General features: G+C 39.7%; 1 protein-coding gene across 5 annotated transcripts in view; it reads right to left on the bottom strand.

Moving 5' to 3' along the window:
• Positions 1-657: 657 nt before the first annotated feature.
• cyth1a (cytohesin 1a) overlaps positions 658-24,939 on the bottom strand; it is a 73,085-nt gene continuing 48,803 nt past the window's right edge. For 3 of the 5 annotated variants that reach the window (XM_067424210.1, XM_067424204.1, XM_067424225.1), the window contains exons 2-13: positions 19,007-19,089; positions 16,306-16,370; positions 15,804-15,870; positions 15,589-15,707; positions 13,857-13,937; positions 13,472-13,584; positions 12,366-12,514; positions 11,345-11,457; positions 4,274-4,352; positions 3,348-3,416; positions 2,566-2,720; positions 658-2,086 (exon numbers count right to left, since the gene is read on the bottom strand). In XM_067424210.1, the coding sequence (XP_067280311.1) occupies positions 2,008-2,086; positions 2,566-2,720; positions 3,348-3,416; positions 4,274-4,352; positions 11,345-11,457; positions 12,366-12,514; positions 13,472-13,584; positions 13,857-13,937; positions 15,589-15,707; positions 15,804-15,870; positions 16,306-16,370; positions 19,007-19,089 (1,172 nt within the window). In that variant the 3' untranslated portion in view covers positions 658-2,007. Of the gene's footprint in view, positions 2,087-2,565; positions 2,721-3,347; positions 3,417-4,273; positions 4,353-11,344; positions 11,458-12,365; positions 12,515-13,471; positions 13,585-13,856; positions 13,938-15,588; positions 15,708-15,803; positions 15,871-16,305; positions 16,371-19,006; positions 19,090-19,434; positions 19,455-24,939 lie in introns of those variants that run through there. The other 2 variants (XM_067424219.1, XM_067424195.1) reach the window with 2 other exon arrangements.

Raw genomic sequence — 24,939 nt, 5'->3', positions numbered from 1 at the left:
AAGGGTAAAGTTAGGGTCAGGTGTGGTGGTGTGGGTCAGTTTAAGGGTAAAGTTAGAGACAGGTGTGGTGGTGTGGGTCAGTTTAAGGGTAAAGTTAGAGACAGGTGTGGTGGTGTGGGTCAATTTAAGGGTAAAGTTAGAGACAGGTGTGGTGGTGTGGGTCAGTTTAAGGGTAAAGTTAGGGACAGGTGTGGTGGTGTGGGTCAGTTTAAGGGTAAAGTTAGAGACAGGTGTGGTGGTGTGGGTCAATTTAAGGGTAAAGTTAGGGACAGGTGTGGTGGTGTGGGTCAGTTTAAGGGTAAAGTTAGGGACAGGTGTGGTGGTGTGGGTCAGTTTAAGGGTAAAGTTAGGGACAGGTGTGGTGGTGTGGGTCAGTTTAAGGGTAAAGTGTATAATTTATAATTATTACTACATTAACTACATGTAATAAATGACACTGTAAAATAAAGTGTTACCAAATAAAGTATAACCCAAACTTACAGAAAACCCTAGATCTTGCCTACGGAGCAAGAAAAGTAGTACAGATGTCCTGTCGGCACCACCTGCTGGTGTTTCTCAGATACTGCATATACATTGTGTTCTTTTTGGGAGTAAAACAGAGCTCATTTGGCTGAATAAGACCAACTTTGTGCAGAATAAAAGCGAAACAACCACATCTGCGATAATATCTTTATTTCAGCATGATCTGGCTTACCACTACAATGGTATCGACCTCCAGAAAATCAGATTTAAAAAAAGAAAGAAAGAAAATGGCACTCGACTAGTACAATACTGCTACATACAGTACACACATTTATAAAATGGAAACCAATATTCTCTATACACTAAAGTATGTACATCTTTGATAAATTAAACCAATACTGCTTAGATTGAATATTTAGCGTGAAGAATAACCAAGAAAGAAGGGGCGACTGGAGAAACGCGAGCAGGCACTGGAGCATCCCGAGGACTTTAGCCGTGACTGACTTTCAACAGTTGTTAGGCACATTTACTCATTTTATGAAAAGCGTTTTACTTGGAAATGTGGGTTAAAAGACCTCGCGGAAAATAAAAACATTACCATCTCTTATTCACCGTCCTGTCTGTCCGAGAGGTAGTACCAATGCATGATATCCTTGTAATGATATCCTATAATCCTTAGCTGGCCACCATCCATCCTTTCTGCTTATGCATGCAGAACGTCTGCGAACGCTGCCAATATAAAAGCGCTGCAGCAGCTTCAGCTTCCCACAACACGCTATACACGCATGTCACATTTCAAGATAAACGTCGGCCGGGAAAACAAACAAATGCCCATGCAGCTGTTTGCCGTCAACGCTATCTAGGGTGATTTTCCCACCCTTTCCGGCATCTGTTGCAAATCATAGAAGTTTCTTTGAGAATTTTTTATTTTTACAATTAAATACACAAATAAACCTCTGAGGACTAAGCCGCTTGAGCACGATAAAAAAATGTAAAAAATACACTTATTGCCTGTACATTTCATAGCACAGAGAACATCTTCCTTCTCCGACGCACGTGGGAACTTTCGCTTGGTTTTCCACATTCTGTCAGACCTGCTGATTTCAGATAATGCAAGTGCGCGTGTGTGCGAGAGAGAGAGAGAGAGAGAGAGAGAGAGAGAGAGAGAGAGAGAGAGAGAGAGAGCGTATTTTGGTTAAGCATGAGGATAAATGTTCTCTTTGGGGGTTTTCAAGGAAGCAGTAGCAAGTTAAAATCCCACTGACTTCCTTCCAACACGCACGCACACACACACACACACACACACACACACACACACACACACACACACACACACAGACAAACAAACACGCACACACTCTCACGTGCTTGAGCTGAGCAAGAAGACATTTAAAGAGGCGCAGAGTCTATAGCAAGGTTTGCCCCCGCTGATCCTGTAGCGGTGTCTTTCTGAAGTTGTTGATGACTCTTCACAGCTCAGCTGACTCCACGAGGGGAAGCGCTTCCAGTAGCCCTGAATCTGAAACACCGGCATCCTGAGCAGCTCTAGTGTCTCTTCATAGAGGAGACCTTCTTCTTCCTCGCTGCCAGCATCTCGTAGAAAGGATCTCTGCTGATGGCCGCTCTGGGGATGAAGAGGAAGACTGTTATGCTTTTTCAGAGGTTACCCTTTCAAGCAGTGTAAAGTTTTGAATGGTCAAATAAAATCATTGTGTCCTAAAAAAAAAAAAATGGTCCGGAGGGGGGTTTCCTCCGGGAAAAATGGTGTTTGGGGGGTAAATTGTGTGTTATTTCGGCAAGGTTGCCTGCTAAAATTCGCACTCATGGGTCTATATATCACATGATAGTCGCTTCAACCCACGGACATAGAAAACAACCGCGGAAAAACTTGGCATCGTTATGCATCACTCTGTTGCTCTGATTGGTTGTAGGTCTGTCCAATTGATGTCTTTCCTGGTTCGGTTAAAACACGCCCCATAATCACAGCCCAATGGAGCACCAGACTCATATATTCTGACTAGAGCTGAGTATGACCACGTCAGGCTAATAACTGGCTGTATTTAAGCATAATCTCCCTTTAATCAGAACATGAGCCACACTCACTTAATGCTGTTCATCCATTCGTCTTTCTCCTCGGTGGTGGGAGCAGAGATGCGGTAGAAGGTGTGATTGCCTTCCACCACGCGGCCATCTGCCTCGGTCTTGCATGCCTTGATCACCTGGTCCTTATTGTCAGGGATGAAGAGCTCAAAGCAGTTCTGGGAAGCAAACACATGCAGACAATCACATATCTGACCACTAGGAGGAGACACAGCGCTTCGACAGTGGAGTCAAGCATTCAAGTCTATAGGTCACAGTTTGAAGCGTTAGCATCAACGGAAAATTCATTACTTTTCTGCATCCGGACTCCTTTGGCACCCTATTCCTAATATTATTGGATTTGGCCAATTCCTTGCAGACTATAGTATGGATATGTTATTGGGATGCAGCCCAAGTGTTGAATTCTCTCAAGGTAAAAGTTCATGCAAAAACAGGGAGCGATTCTGCACATCAGCTCCTCCACACACCAGATCAGAGCTAAACTGTCCCTATAATCAGGTTAAAGGGATGAAAATTAGCCCATGATTCACTCCCCCCTCAATTTATCCTACTTTTTGGACTTCAAAATCAGGACCGCCATTCACTGCCATTATGCAGCTTAGAAGAGCGATGCTAATTTCTGTAATATAACTGATTGTATTCGTCTGAAAGAAGAAAGTCATACACACCTAGAATGACTTGAGGGGGAGTAAATCATGGGGTAATTTTAGTTTTTGGGTGAACTATCCCTTTAAGATTCTGCCTCTGCATTATAAAACTGAGAAGCTGCTGAAAAGATGTTTTACCGGCTTCTTGTCCTCCACTTCACGAATGCTGAGGTTTTCCAGAGGGATGATGCCCCTTGGTTCTTTATCCTACATGGAAAGAGTCACATTAGTTTCCGTTTATCGTAATTTCTTTAAAGGGTTAGTTCACCCAAAAATGAAATGTCTGTCATTAACTCCTCTCCCTAATGTTGTTCCTCACCCGTAAGACCTCCGTTCATCTTCAGAACACAGTTTAATATATTTTATATTTAGTCCGAGAGCGTCTGCAAGTGTATGCACACTATACTGTCCATGTCCAGAAAGGGAATAAAAACATCATCGCAGTAGTCCATATGGGACATCAGTGGGTTTATTAGAGTCTCTTGAAGCATCGAAAATACATTTTGGTCCAAAAATAACAAAAACTACGACTTTATTCAGCATTGTCTTCTCTTCCGTGTTCCTCAAATAAAGAGTCAAACGGCTATGAATCTGCGAATTGATTCATGATTCGGATCGCGTGTCAAACTGCTGAAATCATGTGACATTGGCGATCCGAATCATTGATCGATTCACTGATTCATGACCGTTTGAATCTTTATTTGAGGAACGCGGAAGAGAAGACAATGCTGAATAAAGTCGTAGTTTTTGTTATTTTTGGACCAAAATGTATTTTGGACGCTTCAAGAGACTCTAATTAACCCACTGATGTCCCATATGGACTACTGCGATGATGCTTTTATTCCCTTTCTGGACATGGACAGTATAGTGTGCATACATTTGCACACGCTCTCGGACTAAATATAAAATATCTTAAACTGTGTGTAAAGATGAACGGAGGTCTTACGGGTGAGGAACGACATTAGGGGGCGGAGTTAATGACAGACATTTCATTTTTGGGTGAACTAACCCTTTAAGAATCAATTGAACGATCATGCAGCACGGCATGTTTGATCAGTACTTACAGTAGTGTACTCAAAGTAGTAAAGGCAGTTATCTGTGAGGATGAACCACCGTCTTTTCCAGGTTTTGACACGTCCTCCTGAGGAACAAAAGAGGAGCGTTAGCGGCGCGTGACGAGGCGTCAGACGAGCAGCTGAAGAGTTGAGCGGCAGAGGAGCAGACAGACAGACAGACGGACAGATGGACAGACGATGAGCTCTTCCACAGCCACTCCATGTCCAATAAGGCCCAAGCACAGCATTCCTTACCAGCAGCACACCATGCTCAAACCACTCCGTCAATGAACCGCAACTATCACACACCACCCGATCGCGGTCCTTCCTCTAAACTCGACTGAATGAGCCCTTTACTCTCTGAAAGACCAGCCACATGTGTCTAAACAGCCCTATTCTAGCCTCACGGACTAGGTTAGTAATCCGCTATCAGGTTGAGCTCACATTCTTGGCTCATTTTCCCACGTCTCTCTCTCTCTCTATAGGACTGCAAGGTAAACACGGTGATCAGTGATCTGAGGATGACCTCTGACCTCTGCCAGCCTCGCTTCCTCTGCAGGGAAACCTGATCACAGTGACAACGATGCCATCAAAACACTCTTAACTATCTGTGTGTCAGGGTAGCTGATGCATAACACGCCCATAGACGTGTTTTAAATCATTTATTAATCAACTATAAAGGAAGAATATATAAGGGAAGGTATATTTCCACCTATAGAGCATTTCCCTTCACATTATACTGTAGCAGATTTTACTGTGCATTTCATAAATTCCTTTCCAAGAGTATCTGCATGCATTATGACTATATAAAATAGGCCTGTCAAGATTATGCGATTAATCGTCTGATTGCGGTTATTTGATCTAATCGTAAACATTTGCGATAACGTGTGCAGTTTAAATTTCAGTCATATTTTGAAAAATATAATTCTGAAGGATAATGTGACTGGCTACTGAAAATTCTGCGTTACCTTTGCAGGAATAAATTACATTTTAAACATATATTCATATAGAAAATACTTATTAAATTGTAAAAATATTTTACTATTTTACTGCATTTTTGGTCAAATAAATGCAGCCTTGGTGAACATTAAAGACTTTGTTCAAAAACATAATTTTTTGAACATTTATTTTAAACATTTGACCATTATATTATATTATATTATATTATATTATATTATATTATATTATATTATATTATATTAGCAGTTATAAGTCAAGTAATATTATGCCTTGGTGAAAATTAGAGTCTTCTTATTTATTTTTATATTATTATATTTATTTTTATATTATTATATTATATTATATTGTTATATTATATTATATTATATTATATTATATTATATTATATTATTGTTGTAGTTATACATTAAGTTTAACTTTCAGTAGTAAAGAAAATCATATGGATCTACTGAATTGTTTGCAAAAAAATTGTCATCGTAAATGTCATGCAAATGTCATTCACTGTGATCCGGCACTGCACACAAGCAGGGCAAGTCAACCACCCTAAAGCGTTTCTGACGAACAGGAACTGGTCCTGGTCCTCCTGCGCTACAGATGGCTGTTGTATTCGAGTACTGGCATGAGCGACACACACACACAACAAACACGGATCAGAGCGCTACAGCAGGTGACAGGATCTGAGCAAGCTGATTGGCTGAGCCGCCGGCCGTGATTAATGATCACTCCAGTTGTAGAGCCGAAGCACCGTCCACAAATGTCTCCCAGAGGAAGGAGATTTGGGGAGAGGGGAGTGAGGAGGAGGCCGTGCTGGACGGACTGACACCGACACTGGGCTGGGTGAAGGATGGGCCTCCAGTCACACGTCTGACGGGACAACAGGAAGCTACACATCGTGGGATGTTTTTTTTTTTTTTGTATATGCTAATCTCTTATTGACATTTAAACACTTTAGAAACGGTTTTATTTTGGTATCAGCTTTGTTTTGGAATAAATTGAAACCCACCTACACCCAGCATCCTAGTGGTGGGTCTGATCTGACCAAATACACACACACACACACACACAAAACACACTTTTCTCATCGCTGCAGTACAGCATCACTCTCTCTCACACACACACACACACACACACACACACACACACACACACACACACACACACACACACACACACTTTACGTAGAGCATGACAAATAAAAGAATAGCAGTCTTTGGTCCAGGTGCAGTTTTCTGACTCAGCCCAATCAGACCGAACACCACTCCACACATTCAACCATTAGCAGTAAATGACTGGATATCATTTTTAAAAAGAAGAGTTCACAGAGAAATGAAAATCTGTCATCATTTGGTCCCAAACTGGTACGGGTTCCTTCTTCCATAGAAAAAGAAAAGAGGGTTTTTTTCACCCAAAAAAGCAAATGACCCCATGATTTACTCACACCCAAGCCATCCTAGATGTATATGACATTCTTCTTTCAGACGAACACAATCAGAGTTATTTTAACAATTTACTGGCTAATCCAAAATTTATAATGGCCGTGAATGGCAGCCCAAAAAAGTGCATTCATCCATTATAAAAGTGCTCCACACAGCTCCGGGGGCTCATAAAGGATGAGGGTGTAAATAACTTTTGGTGATCTATACCTTTAAATCTAAACTTAACTACTACCTTACTAACTATTAATATGCAGTAGTTATGACTTAATTGAGGCATAAGTCGTTAAGTGTTAATTCACATAATTTGCATGAAGATTTTGTAATTTTGCCTGAAATAAGGTTGTGACATTTTAGATACCATTAAAATTAGTCACAGAGTAAAAGCTTACTACAGTAAAAAACAAACTGCAAAGTCAGTGAGTGCTTTTGTCTTTGTGTTATTTAATGAACTTTAAGAACTATGTTTGAGCAGGTATATTAGGCTGCTGTCACTTTAAGACTGAATGCATTGATCTAATATATTGACACAGTATATATTTGAGCTAATTCAAGAAATAACTGCCTTTGTTTACAGTAATACTCACCAAGACGGGCATTTTCACATAAGATTGTGTGTATTTGCCCATTCAAGAATGAGTTAAGTACCAAAGTGAGTTCTCATTCGTGACTGAATGGTTTAAAATAGCTCGAATGCTTAAAAATGCATGCTGATAAAAATGGCAGCACAGCACAGCAAGGTCACATACATTTTTCACCGTCTACCAAAATATCGCCCAATGAATCTGAATAAGGACAGATGCTGTATGGAACGAGGCAGGGGTGAGGAAAATGACAGATTTTATATTTTTAGGTGAACTATCCTACATATTTAATCGTCTTCAGTTGCTGTTTTCATTGGTGTTTGTTGGGATCTGTTCAGACTGAGAGGAAGCAGAAACTACTGCAGCTCCCAAAGTGGACATATGAGAGAGAGAGAGAGAGAGAGAGAGAGAGAGAGAGAGAGAGAGAGAGAGAGAGAGAGAGAGAGAGAGAGAGAGAGAGAGAGAGAGAGAGAGAGAGAGAGAGAGAGAGAGAGAGAGAGAGAGAGAGAAAATTGGACACCACAGCAAACAGAGAGAGGTGCTCTTCAATACGGTGGTCACAAAATCAAAAACCAAGCACCCGCCACCATACAGAGACAGGCCGGCACGTGGACGAAACGCTGATTCGATGGATCAAACGAGCCGCCAGACAAACAAATGAAGGAACATGTAAAAACTAGAGTAAACTCATGGAAAGACGAACCCCATGGAAAATAATGAACCTACAGTGGCTAATAACAGAAACAGGGGACAGGAAGCAAGGCTTGATCACCAAAAGCACCTGAGAGCGAGAGATGAGCGATTGTTTGGGAAGAACAGGTGTACATACCTCCTGAGGGAAAGACAACAGCCAAAATCATGGGAACAAACAAACAAATGAGGAAGAAAAGGAAACAAAAAAATTAAATTAAATAGGAAATCATACTCCCCTCAGCCTCTCTGATCAAAGAAAGTACTGTGAATTACCGCTCCAAAAACAAAAACAGGGGAGGAAAGTACAAGTGCACACTAGAGTCAGCACACATTCAATTCACAGCCATTTTCCTGTCTGTTTATGCGGAAAACGTCTCTTTTCAGAGCCGGTCTCTAATAATAAGCATGTAGTACAACAATAAAGAATTGACTTTATGATTCTTAATCCTTATTCGGTAATGAATTCTTGTTATGGAAAATGAAGTGGCCTTGGAGTTAAAAGGGTTAACAAGGAATAAAACGCTTCTTTATTCATTATATTGCATTCATAAGACACCTTATACTCATTCATAATTTTAATAAGAGTTATTAAAGCAATAAGACTTTACTTGTAGTAAAAAACTGAATAATTCAAATAACTGTATGATGTACACAGATGTGGAATATTTACAGTATTCATGGATATACATTTAATGAGTATAATTCATCATAAATCAAGAGGTTATAATGCATTATGCTCATTAATAGTGTAGCCATGAATAGTGAGTATGACCATGCATTATACAGAAATTCCTGAAAACAAATATATGACAATATTGCAGATTACAAAGTAGAACTAGATTATATGAATAGATGTATAACACATTAAATATATACATTAAGTCCAATCAACTTGGATGTTTAAGTAATTTCAACTTAAATGACATTAAACTGGCTTAAAAAAAATGTTGAATCTTGTATTTTTTAAAAAAATGCTTGACTTATTTTGATGAGCAATGTCAAAACGTCATAACTTATTGATCATATAATCATTTTTACTGTCCATCTCAAAGGTGCAGTTTCTCTCCCACCTCTCCTGACAGCGGCAGGGTGGGATGTTTATTCCCATCATCTAACCGGATTGAAAGGACGAGTTTAAACTCGTGCAGCGCATTCATTGTGATCATGATCTTCATATGCCGTGAGAGGAGATACTGATCCATCAGGAGTGCATCAGTACATTCAACACGGGTCGGTGTTCATAAGGGAACCACCAGCAGGGTGTTAAAGTAGCACTAGAGCAGTGTTAGAGTTAATAAGATACTGAAGTGATTAATTGAGGGATGATTGTTTGCTTATTAATGACACCTGATGATAATGAGCAGAATCACTGAAGGAAAGATGGTGCTGCTGTCTTGACATGTTTGGTCACCATTATGGAGATCAGTGTTTCCTTTAGTTGGCCAGTTTGCCTCTTGGCTTCTGAGGTCAGTTTGTGATTTAAGCAATTGTGTTTTTTAAAACACTTAATTTGTTGTGAAAGCAACAATATTTTCTTTCATCATCATAAAGCAAAATGTTTCACTAACTTTCTCATTGATCAAAACAGGTTATTTGATACACTGTAAACCCTAATGTTGTCTTTACTTAAACAAATCAAGTAATCTTGACTAAATATTACTAGTTTAGTCCAAAAACTCAAAAAATATAAGTTAGTATAACTTATTATCCTACAAAATACATAAACTTAAGATTTCAAGTTGAATGAACTCAAAATCATAATTAATTAAAATAGCTCGCTCTGGTTTTGCTTTGATGTGATTGGCCATGCAAGGAGTTCTGTCTGGCAACAAGAGAACTAATTCACTGATTGGAGGACATTTACAAAAGGCGGTCCTTTTCTTGTTGCTGATTTAAATTAAGATGGAGACTTGTTCATTGTGTGCAATCTTAAAATCGGTAAGTAAAAATTCGTAAGTTACTAAACATAATAATAATAATATGTGAACTAACTTATAACTAACCAGATTGACTTTATTTCTGTTTTAATGAAAATAATAGTTTCGTTGGAAGTCACCATGATGGAGATAAGTGTTTGCTTTAGTTGGGCTCTTGACCCTTGACTGTATAATAATAATATAATGTTTCTCTGGCTGCTTTGTGTTTGAGAGACACATTTGGGAAGGAACACAAAGTCAAGAGAAAATATCAAGTGATGTTGTTTAATCATTGACGATGATAACATCATCATGTATTGGCAGAATCCCTGATCTCATGCAGAGTCTAATGCTGTGGTTGTCAAAGCAGTTATTAATAGTTTTGAAATATTAATACAAATTTCCATGAGATGGATGATTGTTTAAACTAAGTATCTTCAGTTACTGTAACTCAGTTATAAGTACATTCAACTTAAATCTTCTATTCCATTCCATTATGGGCTTAAGTACATTGAAGGCAGTCCACTTCACTTATTCAACTAATGCTTCATTACTTAAAAAATTTAAGGCAACGAGTTACCTTGTTTTTTTTTAAGTAGATTCTACTTATCCGGGTTTACAGTGTATATAATATTCACCAACAATACTTTCTTTAATTTTTAATAAAAAATAATTGTATTTATTTATTTTTAGATGCACAAATCAAGAATCAGCGTATGAATCTCAACAATTGTGACAATGTTGCAATGCATGCTGGGAGCCATGAGTTTTACACTATAGTGGCTCCCAGAATGCATTGCTGCATGTCATCGTTGTTGAGATTCATACGCTGATTCTTGATGTTTCTGTTTTTGGATAAAGATTATTTTTCAGAAGGTTTGATCTGTGGCAACAAATCGCTGTTGAATATAATCTATTAAAAAAGAATAACCACTTTTAGTCAGTGATGAGTTTAATCAACCGTTTCTTTTTTATGATGAGGCAAGATTTACCATCAGATAATCTTTGGTTAAACTTATTTTGCAACTAATTATGTGTTTTGATCAACACATTTTGTTACACAAACTAACATCAGAAGCCAAGAGTCAAACTGGCCAACTAAAGGAAACACTGATCTCCATAATGGTGACCAAACATGTCAAGAAAACAGCACCATCTTTCAGTGATTCTGCTCATTATCATCAGGTGTGGTTAATAATCAAACAATCATCACTTAATCACTTCAGTATCTTATTAACTCTAACACTGCTTCAGTGTTACTTTAACACCCTGCTGGTGGTTCCCTTATGAACACAGACCGGTGGGAATTTACGGTGTGTATGCTGTAAAGTGTTGAGAGGATCATTCGATGAGCTTATAGAAGTGGGAGTGCATGTGTGTGAGCCTCTCAGAGAATGCGTTTGGACAGGACCCCTCCTAATCAAATGTAAGTGTGGAGCTGTGTGATCATCACAAAAGTGAGAGGTGAGAAAGTCAGGCGTGTAGTCCCACTCACCCAGTTTGAGCAGCCAGCCCTCTCTGTCTGGGTTGAAGAAAGTGTGTGTCAGGTCGTTGCCGTCATCCTCTGGGATTTTGAAGGGCTCGTTCTTGATGCTGTCATACAGGTTCTGCGTGAGTCAAAGCAAAAGATAACCAAGCTCAAAAGATGAACGAACGCACACACTCCGCCTACAGAACGGGTCCAGAGTTTAAAGCTGAACTGAAGACATTTTTGTGTTGATTTATTAATCAATATTTTAACTTTTTATTCATTTTTGTTATTTTTCCTTTTCCATTGTATCACTGAGATTCTTCGGAAAGAAAAGTGCTTTATAAATAAAATCTATTATTACTATTATTATTATCATCATCATCATAAACTGGGGACTCGTCTAATGGGTCCTGCACACTGTGCGATTTTCTAAATCCTTTGCAAATGTTTCTTGTCAGACTTTACGAACATGATCCCTGCTGTAAGCCATATCACACTGTGAGATCTCAGTTGGCATTAATGTCAGACTGTAGGATAGTCAAGGTGTGCTAAAGAAGGACGCGCGCAAGAAAACTGACCCAGAGTTTTATATCATCAATGAAGGACGCGCTTGGTGATGGTGAGCTGCATTACACTCGGGACTGGAATGGTGACTACGAAGAAATCTCTAGCTCTCGTTTTGGTCATAGTTTGTCTTGAAAAAACAAGATATTTGATGATCATCGTAGGAGAAGTCACACTGCAAGATTGTCCGCCAAATCTTCTGACACTGCCAGAATTTCGTCTCAGGTAAAATTTGATCACAGTGGTCATTAATCTGCTGCCGGTGAACATGTCAAACTAGCGATCAAAGACGTCAGATTTTAGCCTAGGATCAGAGGAATCTTTGCAAAATTTGACTCAGACGGCCAAATCGTGGGCAAAATCGCACAGTGTGCACCCGGCTTTAGATCAGGGACAAAGATAACAGCCAGCGCTACAACAATACGAACACACCAATGCAATAAATACATCTACAGACATAAGAAGTGAGAGGAGACGGACCCTGAGCAGGTCCTCTGGCAGGTCTCCTCCCTCGTTGATGCCTCTGTTCATGGAGATGAAGCGCTCTACTGCGGGCTTGTCCTTGACGTTTGGGTTGTGAAGGCTGGTGTTCAACATGATGATGGCGAAGGATAAAATGTAGCACGTGTCTGCAAAAAACAACCAGCCACACTGACGTTCAGCATCTGATTCAGCTTTTTCAAGCACTGTCATTTTCAAAAGGCACACTGGCTATTTACATTTGACATGCTCATAACTCGAATGAATACCAACGAGGACTGTGGAAATACAGAGGGCAATCATAACAAGAGCATCCAGGAAGAAAGACTAATACATCTACAGCAAAAAGGCCAAAGAGAGAACTTAACTCTTTCCCCGCCAGCGTTTTTTTAAAAAAAAGTTGCCAGCCACCACCAGGGTTTTTGACCATTTTCACCAAGATGTAATTCATTTTAAGAATATTTTGTTTTATGAATATCTGAGCATGCAATATATCAAAAGAAAGACCCTCTTCTTTAAAAAGAAAAACATTTTATTCTAGCTTCTTGCATTCTTTTTTTATCAACACTTGAATATGGGTTTCATATACAAAGCAACATTTTGAACCAAAGGCTGAGAAAAATCACATTTTTGTGAAACACTGTCTCCAGATCAGATTCAGAGAGATGATCAAACACAGATGGTGGAGATTGAGTCCATCAACACCTCTACTGCTTCAGTCCTGTAGCTCGTCCTGGCTCCACATTTCATTCAGTAACATAAGATAGTTTTGATTCATATGCTGTTTAATGTTGATGATTAAGTTCTTTTTCATATGCATATGATTAGATGTGATAGCTTGTTTTACTCCATCTTACTTGTGTGTGTTTTGATTAGGAGATTCAGTGCTCATTCAGAGGTGCAATAGCGCCCCCTAGCGTCCGACAGTGGAAACACAGAAACCCGGAAAATTCAGTTTTTGGCCTGGAAGCGTTTTCTCACAAATAATGGAAAATTCCGTGTTTGGCAGGGATGAGTTAAAGGATGTGTACGTTTAGCAAGACAATCCTTGGGTTTAAATACCAGTATGCTATATTTGTATGGCAATGTAGAGGAGATAGACCCACCTGTGGACTGAAAGACTCCCGGGTTGCATTGGCAGTAGCGTTGGGCAAACGCCTCCATCATTCTGTCAATCTTCTGCGCCTCACCAGGGAGTCTGAAACTCCAGAGAAACTGCCTGTGTGGAGACAAACATCATAATGATATTAGGTCTGACCTCAAACAGTAAGAAGGATATTTAAAATCACAGCTGAGATCACTGCGAATGAAAGGTCAAGTTGAGCACACTGGATTGGATGACATTGTACCCCATTGCAGTTTGTGTTGGTGGTATACCGAACACTGTGGCAAATGTAGGAGATCATTTGTAAATTTCTAACATTTCCATAATATTCACAGTATAAATACAGCATATTATCTACACAATTATTTCACAACCACAACTTTTACCTGAGAGCCTGAACCAGGTTCAAATCTGTAAACTCATGCAGCTCCACAAAAGCATGAAGGACCTGAATATTGAAGTCATCCCTGTTGAACAATGAAAATGAGAACAAGTAGTAAGTATTGCAGCTGACACTTTCATCCAAAACATCTTATAGTATATCCGAGGCCTGTTCACACCAAGAATGATAAACATAACTTATACCTTTAACCTAACATAACCCTCTCTTTAAGGAATAGTTCACCACAAATAAATATTGTAATTTTGTAACCACACTGATGTCATTGTATGGCTTTCAATCTTCCCCAGAACACAAAAGGACACATTTTGAATAATTACCGCTCTTTTACATGCAATAATAATAAGCAAATTTGTCACTGATGTGTGGATACTGTGTGGCCACTCAAGACAAAGTGGATGTGAGATCATTCAGCACTGCATCGCTTTTCGAAACCATGACATTTAACCTCTGCACAGGGAGGAGTGATATCCCTCTTGGGGATGAGGGCGATCTCTCTACACCCTTTCCCGGCGATCTGGTGACAGTCCACTCATGGGACAAAGCACTGCAGACCCCCTCCCTAACAGAGGAGCTGAAGTGCTCAGAGATACGATCTGATCTGCTTTCGAAGAAAGCTCTGCTCTATTTCCTGACCGTTTCAGCAGCCACACCCAGACAGAGGAAGAACAGAAAACAAGGAGGCGGAGGCAAAAAGGAGATCTTGCGCAGACGCAACCAAGTCACTAGGTGTTGCCCAGTGAACTATAATAACATGCCTCTCTGAATGCGAGTCCTGTTTGACTCAACATTCCTTAAATATGAGGAGTCTAATGAGCTTAGAGTCCGGATAAAAGGCTAATCAAAGACAGATGCAGATGGGATTTACAGAACAATCCACATTACCCTGTCTCGGCAAACTACAGTGGGAAGATGACACTGGTTTGCAGGAATTTAGGAGAAAGACCAGTTGACAGATATCAGGTTAAGCTAATCTTTCTCCTGATGCTGGATTTCAAGGTGTAGAAGGGAAGTCCTCTGAAGTCACATTTTACTTGATTCAAACACAATGGGCAATTTATAAAAAAAAATTGATTCGCATTTTATTTTGACGCTAAAGCAATGTACTGACATATAAACTTCTGAGACATTTCTGTGTTCTAAAAGTACAGTTGCACTTACCAATGCTTGGCAAAATGCATTAAAATCCAGTAGTTTCAACAGGAATCCGTGCAATTTGGAAATACCTGTGAAGACGAAACATTTCTCCACATGCATTTCGCATCGTGTTTCTCATGTAAATTAGTTGCGCTGACCGAGAAAGCTGCTTGGTTTGAAAGCAGTTTTTGCATAAGCTGTGCTTTGTGCATCACTACACTATTGAGAGTGGACGATGACGACCTTTTTGCCTGCGATATTCACCGAAACTTGGCTACTGTGACCGTGCCTTAAAGAAACAGGAGTTTAAACGGAAACTACTGTAGTTACAAAACACGCAGATGTCCCTAAAACCTACAGAAGTGGATGAATGCAGTTAAATATGCACTTATTGCTGCAATACAAGAATAATATCCCTATTACTACTGGTTTGTGTCTGTTCATTTTCTATTTTCAAGGCCTGTGACCCCATTACCGCCACCAAATCATGTGATGGTGGCACTGTTTATAGAACAAGCGGTCAGGCGGGAGCACCTGTGTCCTTTATGTGGCCCAGCAGACATGCATTGATAACCACACACCTCTCTCCTAGGTAGTCTCCTATCGCAGTCTTGTTAAGACCTTCCCCCTTGTAGAGGAAGCGGGCAATGTCTTCGCTGGTGTTCTTCAGAAGGTCATTTTCAATGAGGAACTGGATCCCCTGCAAACACACACGTTCAAGGTGTTTAGCCTCCAAGACAAATGACACACACACAATTAATTCAGTCAATACGCTTTAATAGACTGCTTAAATCACCTTTTTGGGGTCCATGTTGAATTTCTTTCGGCCCATTGCCACTTGTTTGTTCCTCTGCATGTTTTTCCTTCGGGGACAATGATGATGAACAGCGGGTTATAAACAGAACTCCTGATGTTTCTATTTTTCTACTCTTTTACAAATTATATCATAAGGTTTATTTTAAACATTTAAAATATATATATAAAAACATCTTCTGCAGTGTAAAAAGAGGTATTGTGGAATCCAAATGAGATTGGGAAACGTAATTTGGTTCTCATTTTGAACAGCACTCACTAAAAACGCTGACAGTGTTTCCTCCAACAGTTCTCTGTAAATTCCCTACAGTGACTTGAGTTGGCTTGAATAGTTTAATAGATTCAAATAAAATGGGATGAGGTGACATTCAAGTAGATTGTGTAGTCAGATGCTAGGCTGATTTGCCCTCACGCATGACTCACTAAGTGACTCATCAGTGAAAATGAAGTGCGTAGGAGTAGTCTGTGAGGGGACGTCCACTCACCTCTCCTCTGTGGAACCCAGGTTCTCAATCTCACTGGTCACTTCAGCTATCTCATCCTTCAGACGCTGTGGTGAGAGGACATGAGATGGTTCAAATCAAACAAGACTATAATAATGCCACACCTTAGTGGTCAGTACAGTGTAGAAATCAACCAAAAACAAAGACACACACATGTCTGGAGCTGTGTTGTGAGTGAAATAAGAAACAGTGTGTCCTAAAACTACATTTTTCAGCAGCAAGTCATTTATAAACAATTGCATACATACACGTGAAAATTGATCCGTCTACTTTACAAAGTGTATAGTGGCATAGGTTAGTTGTCACAACGAGCGAGAGAGGTTTACATTGTGCAGTTTAATCTTGATACGCAGATGAATCACCCGTTAAACAAACACAGAACAGAGGAGAGTTTGCTGGCGAAAAGAGATTGCGACGGAGTTTGTCATAAAACAAGAATCAACATAGGCTTTGCTTTTCGGGGATGGCCAGAACTGTGGGATTGTAAATGTTGTAAAAGAGACAGAGATGGTGTTTTTATTACTCAAGAGGCGAGTATAGTTATTATATGGAACTGTTAAATTGCCATATGTTGCATATCTCTGACTGAGTTCATTGTAAAGCATGATCTGTTGTGAAGGCTCACTTCATTATGGTTGTTGTAGCGCTATGCTGGAATTGATTTTTAAGGAAGTACTGTCTCTATTAAAGGGTTTAGCTACAGTAACGTCTTGAGCTAGTCAGTTTGAGACCCTTTCCATCTAAACTGGTTATATCCCGAGTAGTGAATGTTTTATGAACGGTAGGATAATCTCTCTCTTTTCTTGGGTAATGAGAAAGAAGCAAGTATCGCGGCCCTCTCTGCATGTGTCCTGTCCCACCTCACGAGGCCTGACATTAACGGCTCAAATCTAATTCTAGCAGATAAATCGTTTGCTCTAGACTGCTCTCTTTGATATACATGACATTAAAGGAAGATAACTGGAGAATGGCCCCAAAGTAAAGACTAGAGACATCAAAATTGGATTATTTTACCATGTCTTTGGGAAGATTAACGGTTTTAGGACACAGGCCTGTATCTTCTGCCAAGAGTTTAGTGACAGTCTGGAGCCGGGGCTGGTTCTGAGGTCACACGATGAAGAGTTTTTCCTCGTATTCATTTTCCTGTTTCACCACCAGCTGTGTGATGGTCAAATTTGATCTCAAGTGTTTGTCAAGCTTGTTTTTTTTTATCCTGTTTGTAATTCAATAGCAAAGAAAAGTCAGTTTTTGTTTTCCCAAAACTAAAGCTAACCCACATTCCTCAGACGCTTGCCCTCCTAAAGTAAAAGTGCCTCAAGGACAAAATACTTTAGTCAGAAGATCTCAAGATGTAGAAATCCGGGTTGGAAAGGGCAGAGACATTTTCTTAAATTTGTTAACAATGTAAACGGAGTGAGCTAGCAAAGTATACATTCCCATGGAAAACTAAAGGAATGTTAAGTGAGTATATAGTAAACTGGAGGTCAGTGCCATGACAGCTCAAATCCATTTGACAGTGTTATAGCCGTAAAGCTGAAAGTGATCAGTGTTTGGCTCATGTATGAGTGTCTTTTCCTAAACAATTCCACCCTGTTCCTGTCAGCTTGAGTCACTTCCTTTTTGGGTTAACGGTGTTCATATTTAGTGAATTACTGGTCAGATTCAACATTATACCACACATATTTTTAGATACCTGATTCATTTTTTTTTTTTCAGAAAAATGTGTCACATCTTATATAGAAGATGAAATATTAATACAACTAATGATTTACTTTTTATTTCTGTTTTTATTTGTATATCTCTGTATATTTTTACCTACAATTTGCTGCACAAACAGTAATGAAATGTATGGCTGCCACTAATGATTATTTTAGTCATCAAGTAATCGGTCGATTATTTGGGCGATTAATCGGGTAATCCAATTTTTGGTTCATATAAAGTATCAAAAGCAAGCAATAATTAATTTGGCTTTATATAACACTGTTAAAATACAGAGGGTGTCAATAGGCCTGATGGTTGTAAATTACATTTAATTCACAGTAATTTCTTGAACAAGAATATATGAACATCAAAACATGCAGGCCCAGAGCGAGGGTATACACTTTTAATTTTAAAAATCACATTAAAAAGTTGCCATATTTAGAAACAGATATATTTTCATGTGCTGGAGTAGGTTTATAAATGATTTACCTACAAATCTGATGAAATGGCACACATTGCATTCCCAGATGAACGTTATAAGCAACTCAAATTCACAGCATTTGCAGAGATGGAGTTTGAGACGCACTTCACACATTAAAATGACAGTTCATGTAGAGCAGCATTTACTGCGAACGAAGACACTAAGACGCAAGTAACCTACAACCTCATGTAAATAAAGTGCTCAATAGCGTTAATTATGTTTTTTAAATGGTTTTAATACATTGTGTAGCCTTAGAAAACAATCTAATAATGTGGTTCATGGATTCTCGGTATTTTGCCAGTTACTCAACATGAGTCAAATGCAATTGAGGATTTTTAAAAATAGGAGCACTAAAATGTAATTAAGGAATCGTGACTCCTATAACTGAAGATTATAAAATGAATAAACCACTCAAATCCGAGTGTGATAGTGTATTATAATAAAGTGTGACTACTTTTTAATAGAGAGTTGAATGAATGATCCTCTGCAGTGTTTCTTTACCTGAATGTCTTCCAGCAGCTCCTGCTTTCGGCGCCGGATGTTTTCCAGCTCTTTCTGCTCCTCAGGCGTGAGGTCGTCAGGCACTGAGGATGAGATAAATATAAAGATGTTTGGTTTTTTCCCCAGCCGGTGACTTAGGTTTAATAAAAATTGCTCTGATAATTTTGTAGTGATATTACACGTTAACAGAGGTAAAATGACTAAAGATTAGTGAGCAAAAGGGTTGTAAACAGAATCGATAGGACACAATATTACCCAGCAGCCAATTTACAAGCTTACACATCAATAACCAACATAAAACTAAAAAAAGGTTGGTTTCCTATTGTGATACACTACGATATCGTAATTGGATCAAGAGTAAAACTGCTCCAAAAGTGCAATAGACACCAAGCACAGTGGCACAGGGAAATAAAAGGATCCGTAAATACTTGCAGATGTCCTTAAACTGATCCAAAAGACAAAGCACAAATCAATCGAAATCCTTCTGAGCCGCAGAAGTCAGACAAACTAGCCTAAACGACGCCTTGAGCATCACAGAAATGGGCTTTACTGCGCTCTAGCCAGACGCCTCAATCACAGGCACAAACTTTTATTCACCATGTGCCTGTGAGATCTCACTCGCAGCATCCTGCTGAAGCCATGGCAACCCATCACGGTTTCAAACCCCATCTGTGAGGGTGTCGAGAACAACCACTCATCGCCTCACAGCAGATAACCCCTCGGAAATACACTTGAAATGATATGCTTCATACAGTGAAATTAAATTTTTCCAAATGTAACATTAAAAACTCATTGAGCACCCAGTCCACCAAGATCATCAAGAAATCGAAGCTGTATAAGTCACAACCGTGAGCTGAGAAACACGTGGTCGTCCACATTATCACCACCTACTGAGTGTTCAGCAGCGATGAAGCAACCCTTCTGGATGTAAGACAGTGTGAACTATGCAAGTGTGTGGAGGTCAATGAATCATAGCAGATATTTACATAAACTATATTTCCAAAAGTTTTGGGAAGAATGCCTTTGCATGCACATGAACTTTAATGACATCCCGTTCTTAATTCGTAGGGTTTAATATGGAGCTGGCCCACCCTTTGCAGCTCTAACAGCTTCAGCTCTTCTGGGAAGGCTTTCCTCAAGGGTTAGGAGTGTGTTTATGGGACTTTTTGGCCATTCTTCTAGAAGCTCATTTGTGAGGTCAGGCACTGATGTTGGAAGAGAAGGCCTGGGTAATTATTCATCCCATCTATCGGGTTGAGGTCAGGACTCTGAGCAGGCCAGTCAAGTTCCTCCAGACCAAACTTGCTCATCCATGTCTTTAGGCCGACACTTTGTGCACTGGTGATGGTGGAACAGAAAGGGGCCATCCCAAAACTGTTCCCACAAAGTTAGGAGCATGAAAATGTCCAAAGTTATTTTTTTAAAGAGTTATTTTCACTGGAACTAAGGGGCCAACTCCTGAAAAGCAACCCACACCATAATTACACAAATGGACTTATTGCACAGGTGGAAACCTATCACGGTACCACACTTGAGTTCACTGAGCTCCTGAGAGCGACCCATTCTTTCACAAATGTGTGTAGAAGCGTCTGCATGTCTAGTGCTTGATTTATACACCTGTGGCCATGAAGAGATTGAACACCTGAGCTCAATGATTTGGAGACATGTCCCAATACTTTTGGCAATATAGTTTATATTTGTCTAAAACCCTGGTCCTGGTTGAGACCATATTATATAACACTTTAACATACCGATTTATGAGAACCAAGTATTCCCATGTGTAAAATTTTTACTCTAAAAACCACATTGGAATAATTCCCGTTTTCTCAACATCACAAGGGAAGTTTACGACCATAAAACGCCATCACCAATTATGTAGCAAAAAGTAATTCTGCACAAAATGAATTTGGACCTCTAAAAACTTGAAAAGAAACCCTTTATTTAACAATGTAAAATCCCTCGTAAGTTCTGAGAGTCTGAGGGAAAGATATGGTGAACCGCTTCACATACATGCTGCAGCTCTACTGTACTGAGACAGCTGGATGATGGAAATCACCTCGAACACACACAGAGACATCAAAGTTCTGCTTTCTCCAGCAATGAACAATGACACGAGGTGAAGAGAAAGCTCAGTGTCTGCGTTTCTCGAGAAACCCACATGAAGAACATGATTTCACTGCAATGCCAGAGTAGGATGGGCTCCCCACACAGGTTATTTCCCGACACAATGAGGTTTTTCCTTGCCACAGTTGCTTTAGACTTGCTCACTGGGAGCTGTAATGCCGTGTTCAGACTACACAGTATTTTTTGTCTGTTACGATAGTCACTGTGTAGGGCTGAGCGATATGGCCAAAAAAACTCATATCTCAGAATTTATTGGTTGAATGGTGATACAATGTACATATCCCGGTGTTTTATAAGTATTTCTATTATTTAATAATAATTTAATTTCACATCATCCCAATTATGTCCTAAAAACAATGTCGATATTGAAGCGTATAAACAAATACAGCAAATGTAATGTAGGCTATGCAATATATTATGTGCAAAAGGGGGGTTTACAATCTAAAATCAAAATTAATAAAATGTTTTTGAATTCACTAAACTAAAAATGAAAATAAAAACAAAAGAATATTAGCCTACATTTGATTACCCGATTATAATGGTCACTTTCATAAAAATATACTTGTAGGTTTAAACAATATTTTAGAAATATACACGCTTTAAACTACAAATGTTAACTATATCTCATCTCATCTTATTTTAAAGCCCTTAAATATAAAGCATATGTCATGTTGAGGACAAGTTGTATCCTGCACTTTCCCTGCATCAGCTCACTCTGCTATTTTTCAGATGTGCTCGTATCAATCTACTGAATATCGTTATAAACGGTATTACCTAAATCCATATCATTTTTAAAAAAATATTGATATATTGTACAAACTCGATATACCACCCAGCCCTATCACTGTGTGAGATTATGTGCTTTTGACTCCTAAATTCTTGTTGTGTCATGGTCAAGAAACATCAGCTCTTGCCGTATTTAACAACATAATTCATCAGGAAGGCGGAACTAGAGACTGACTTCCAGAAGCAAGAACGTTTTTAAGAAAAAACGTTTTTTAGCAAAAAAATGGCTACTGAAAGGGCGAAAGAGGATTCAGTGAATGATAGCTTAAAGAATTGTTCACATCGGGACCATTATTGAGCATGTTTATCGCCAAAGTTTAACGCCTCGTGACTAAAAAAAGGGTGCCAATGTAATTTTTATATATATAAAACCCCTAAGGTTTGTTTTTTGTGCTTGACACAGCACATTAAAACCTGCCCAACCAATGAGATTGGCGCTTTTGTTCACATGCCTGGAGCTGCTGTAGTTAAAGTAAAACATGACTTGGTGGCGTAAAGCGCAAAACGGTCTTCCTGAGCACCCATTGATACCCAAGAAGACGACGTCAAAGAGGAAGTAAGTAAACGAAGAAGATGCAACGGGGCAAGATGAATGTAGACCTGCTGGTCTCTTTGGTGTCTGATCACAAAGAACCTCATGACAGACAATGAATGTCACGACAATGACTACAAAAATGTCCATAAGAGTTATTATGGAGAGAAACTGCAGATCAAATCGGATTCGATAACGAGTTTAATCATCAATACTTGCATCCCAACACTCGTTGCCGTTTATGAATCACCACGACACTCCATGCCAAACTAATCACGCCAAAAATCGGGCTGATGTTGTGAAGTCTGAACCTGGCATTAATGCATGCCTTCATATAATATGGTTTATAAAGCGCTATGCAAATGCAGATTACTTGACATGAATTAAGACCTATGTAGCACAACCCATCAACAGCTTTCTGTCGCTTTTAGGGCTGCCGGGTCATATCAGCTCTGAAATCGAGTAGTTTCAGTGCAACAGTTAGTTAGTGGGCTGCTAATCAGAAGCATCCATACATGCTAATGCTACAACAGCCCACACACACAAACCCACACATACAGCTAGAGAGACAAGAGTCACAAACAAAACTCTTCTTTCTGTCCCTGTCCACCTTATTGTTGCAGTAAGCCGTTTTATAACAGAAACTGCAGATTCAAAGAGGCGAAACCAGCGTTGTGTCTCACACACGCGTGTTCTGGATTTGTAAAACACAGCTCAGCTGGTTTGATCAGGGTATTATCCAGAACAAGCTCTTCTGCTTATTCATTGACCTCATTTATCATGTGTTTTTTTGCTGGCATATTTAGTGTGCATGCTCTCATCTCTCCTCTGAGAGCAGCAGGAGTTTATACTGACCTGTTTCGGTGGTCCTTATCTAAGCCGTGAGGGTGTTTTTTTGCTCTGATCAGTCACACAAGCAGCTCTGTAGTCATTCTGCCTGAACGCAAAGGAGGAAGGCCTTTCTAATAGCAGAGGCACCAGCAAAGAAAAGCCACAATTACAGAGAGCCTCTTGACATAACCAAACCCTTGAAGAGCTAGCCCGATCTCCATCTTGTCAGGATTGGCACATACTTATTTTCCATCCAGAACCTCTGGAGAACTCGCAAAGTCAGGACATTAATACTTGAGGATCTCCTCCTCCGGATTAAACCCAGTTTAACATGTACCTATGGGGGGGGAAATATGTCCCAAACCATCACTTATATCAAGAGATCAAGAGCTTTAATAACAAATGAGCTGCAAAGAAATTGCAGAGACATGCTTCATCTCCAAAGGACCTGAGGTCTGATTTCATTCCTGGTCACTGTAGGAATATATGACCAGCTGTAATGCTAACAAAATTACATTGCTATGGCAACAGACAACTGCAGACAGTGCTGCTGGATAATGACAGTAGATGTTGACAGATATTTATCCAAGGAATGGAGAAAGGAAAGTGTCCTGCAAGTTCACCATAAAACACAACGTTAAGTTACAGAAAATCCCCCTGGATTCAACCTGGGTGTGCCACGGGGACTAAGGCTCACACCGTGTCCAAACTACACGCGAGGTGCTGCCACGACACGCGATAAAAGCCGTCTTTTCCATGTTAATTCGAGTTTTTTTCCTAACCAGCAGCGACGGCGACACGCGATTAATCTATTTTAGAAACGGTTTCTATTTTTGTGCGACGTTGCGGCTGGAACAACAACACAAACCATGGCAATGTTAATCTCAGGTAGTGTTTATGTGCTTTATTTAAAGTTAAAAGTGTGTCATGTTACTTTGAAAATCATTTAGCGCTCCCAGCTTTGTCATACTAAAAACAGCAAAGGAAAATTCACCTCAGATCTTGAAATTAAACACACTGAAACAAGAGCGTATATTCCACGACAACAATTGTATTAGTAACTCAGTGTGTATTTTTAGTAGTTTAAACGGTGTAATATTTGTGAATTTGATTATGTACTTATTAATTTCCTTGCGAGTATAGTCAAGATAAATCTCTGGTGCACTTGCCGCTAGTGCCCGCCCACATGCTGTTCTGATTGGCTGGGGTTTTTGATAGATTTGTTGCATCTAGTAGTCGCGTCGCGTCTGGTGTGGACAGACAAGTTGCTTTTCGCTGTAATCTTATTGTGTCGCGTGTAGTTAGGACACGGTGTCAAAAGTAGAACGTTCCAAAAGGCTCCAAAGAACAGGACAAAATCTGTCGGTCCCTTGGCATTTACCTGTAGGAGGTAAGTGTGCTATAAATAACTCTGGTTCAAGCCTCGGCTGAACATGGAGTTTGCATGTTCTCTGTCGTGAGTTTCCTTCAGATGCACCGACTTTCCCCACAATCCAAAAACGTTAGGCCTGTGATGGACGGGACGTTTATGCGAGGTGGTCCCCTATTGTCCAGCATCCCCGCAATCCTATAAGCGTTTGAATGGATGCAGTGTGGTAAATGAATAAGTGGATTGTTCAAATAGTGGCTCATGGCTTGCTCTTCACCTCCAGTTGCTCCT

The sequence above is a fragment of the Pseudorasbora parva genome, chromosome 2 (assembly GCF_024679245.1).
Source record: "Pseudorasbora parva isolate DD20220531a chromosome 2, ASM2467924v1, whole genome shotgun sequence".
NCBI classification, from domain to species: domain Eukaryota; kingdom Metazoa; phylum Chordata; class Actinopteri; order Cypriniformes; family Gobionidae; genus Pseudorasbora; species Pseudorasbora parva.
This window is presented reverse-complemented; position numbering and strand designations above follow the sequence as displayed.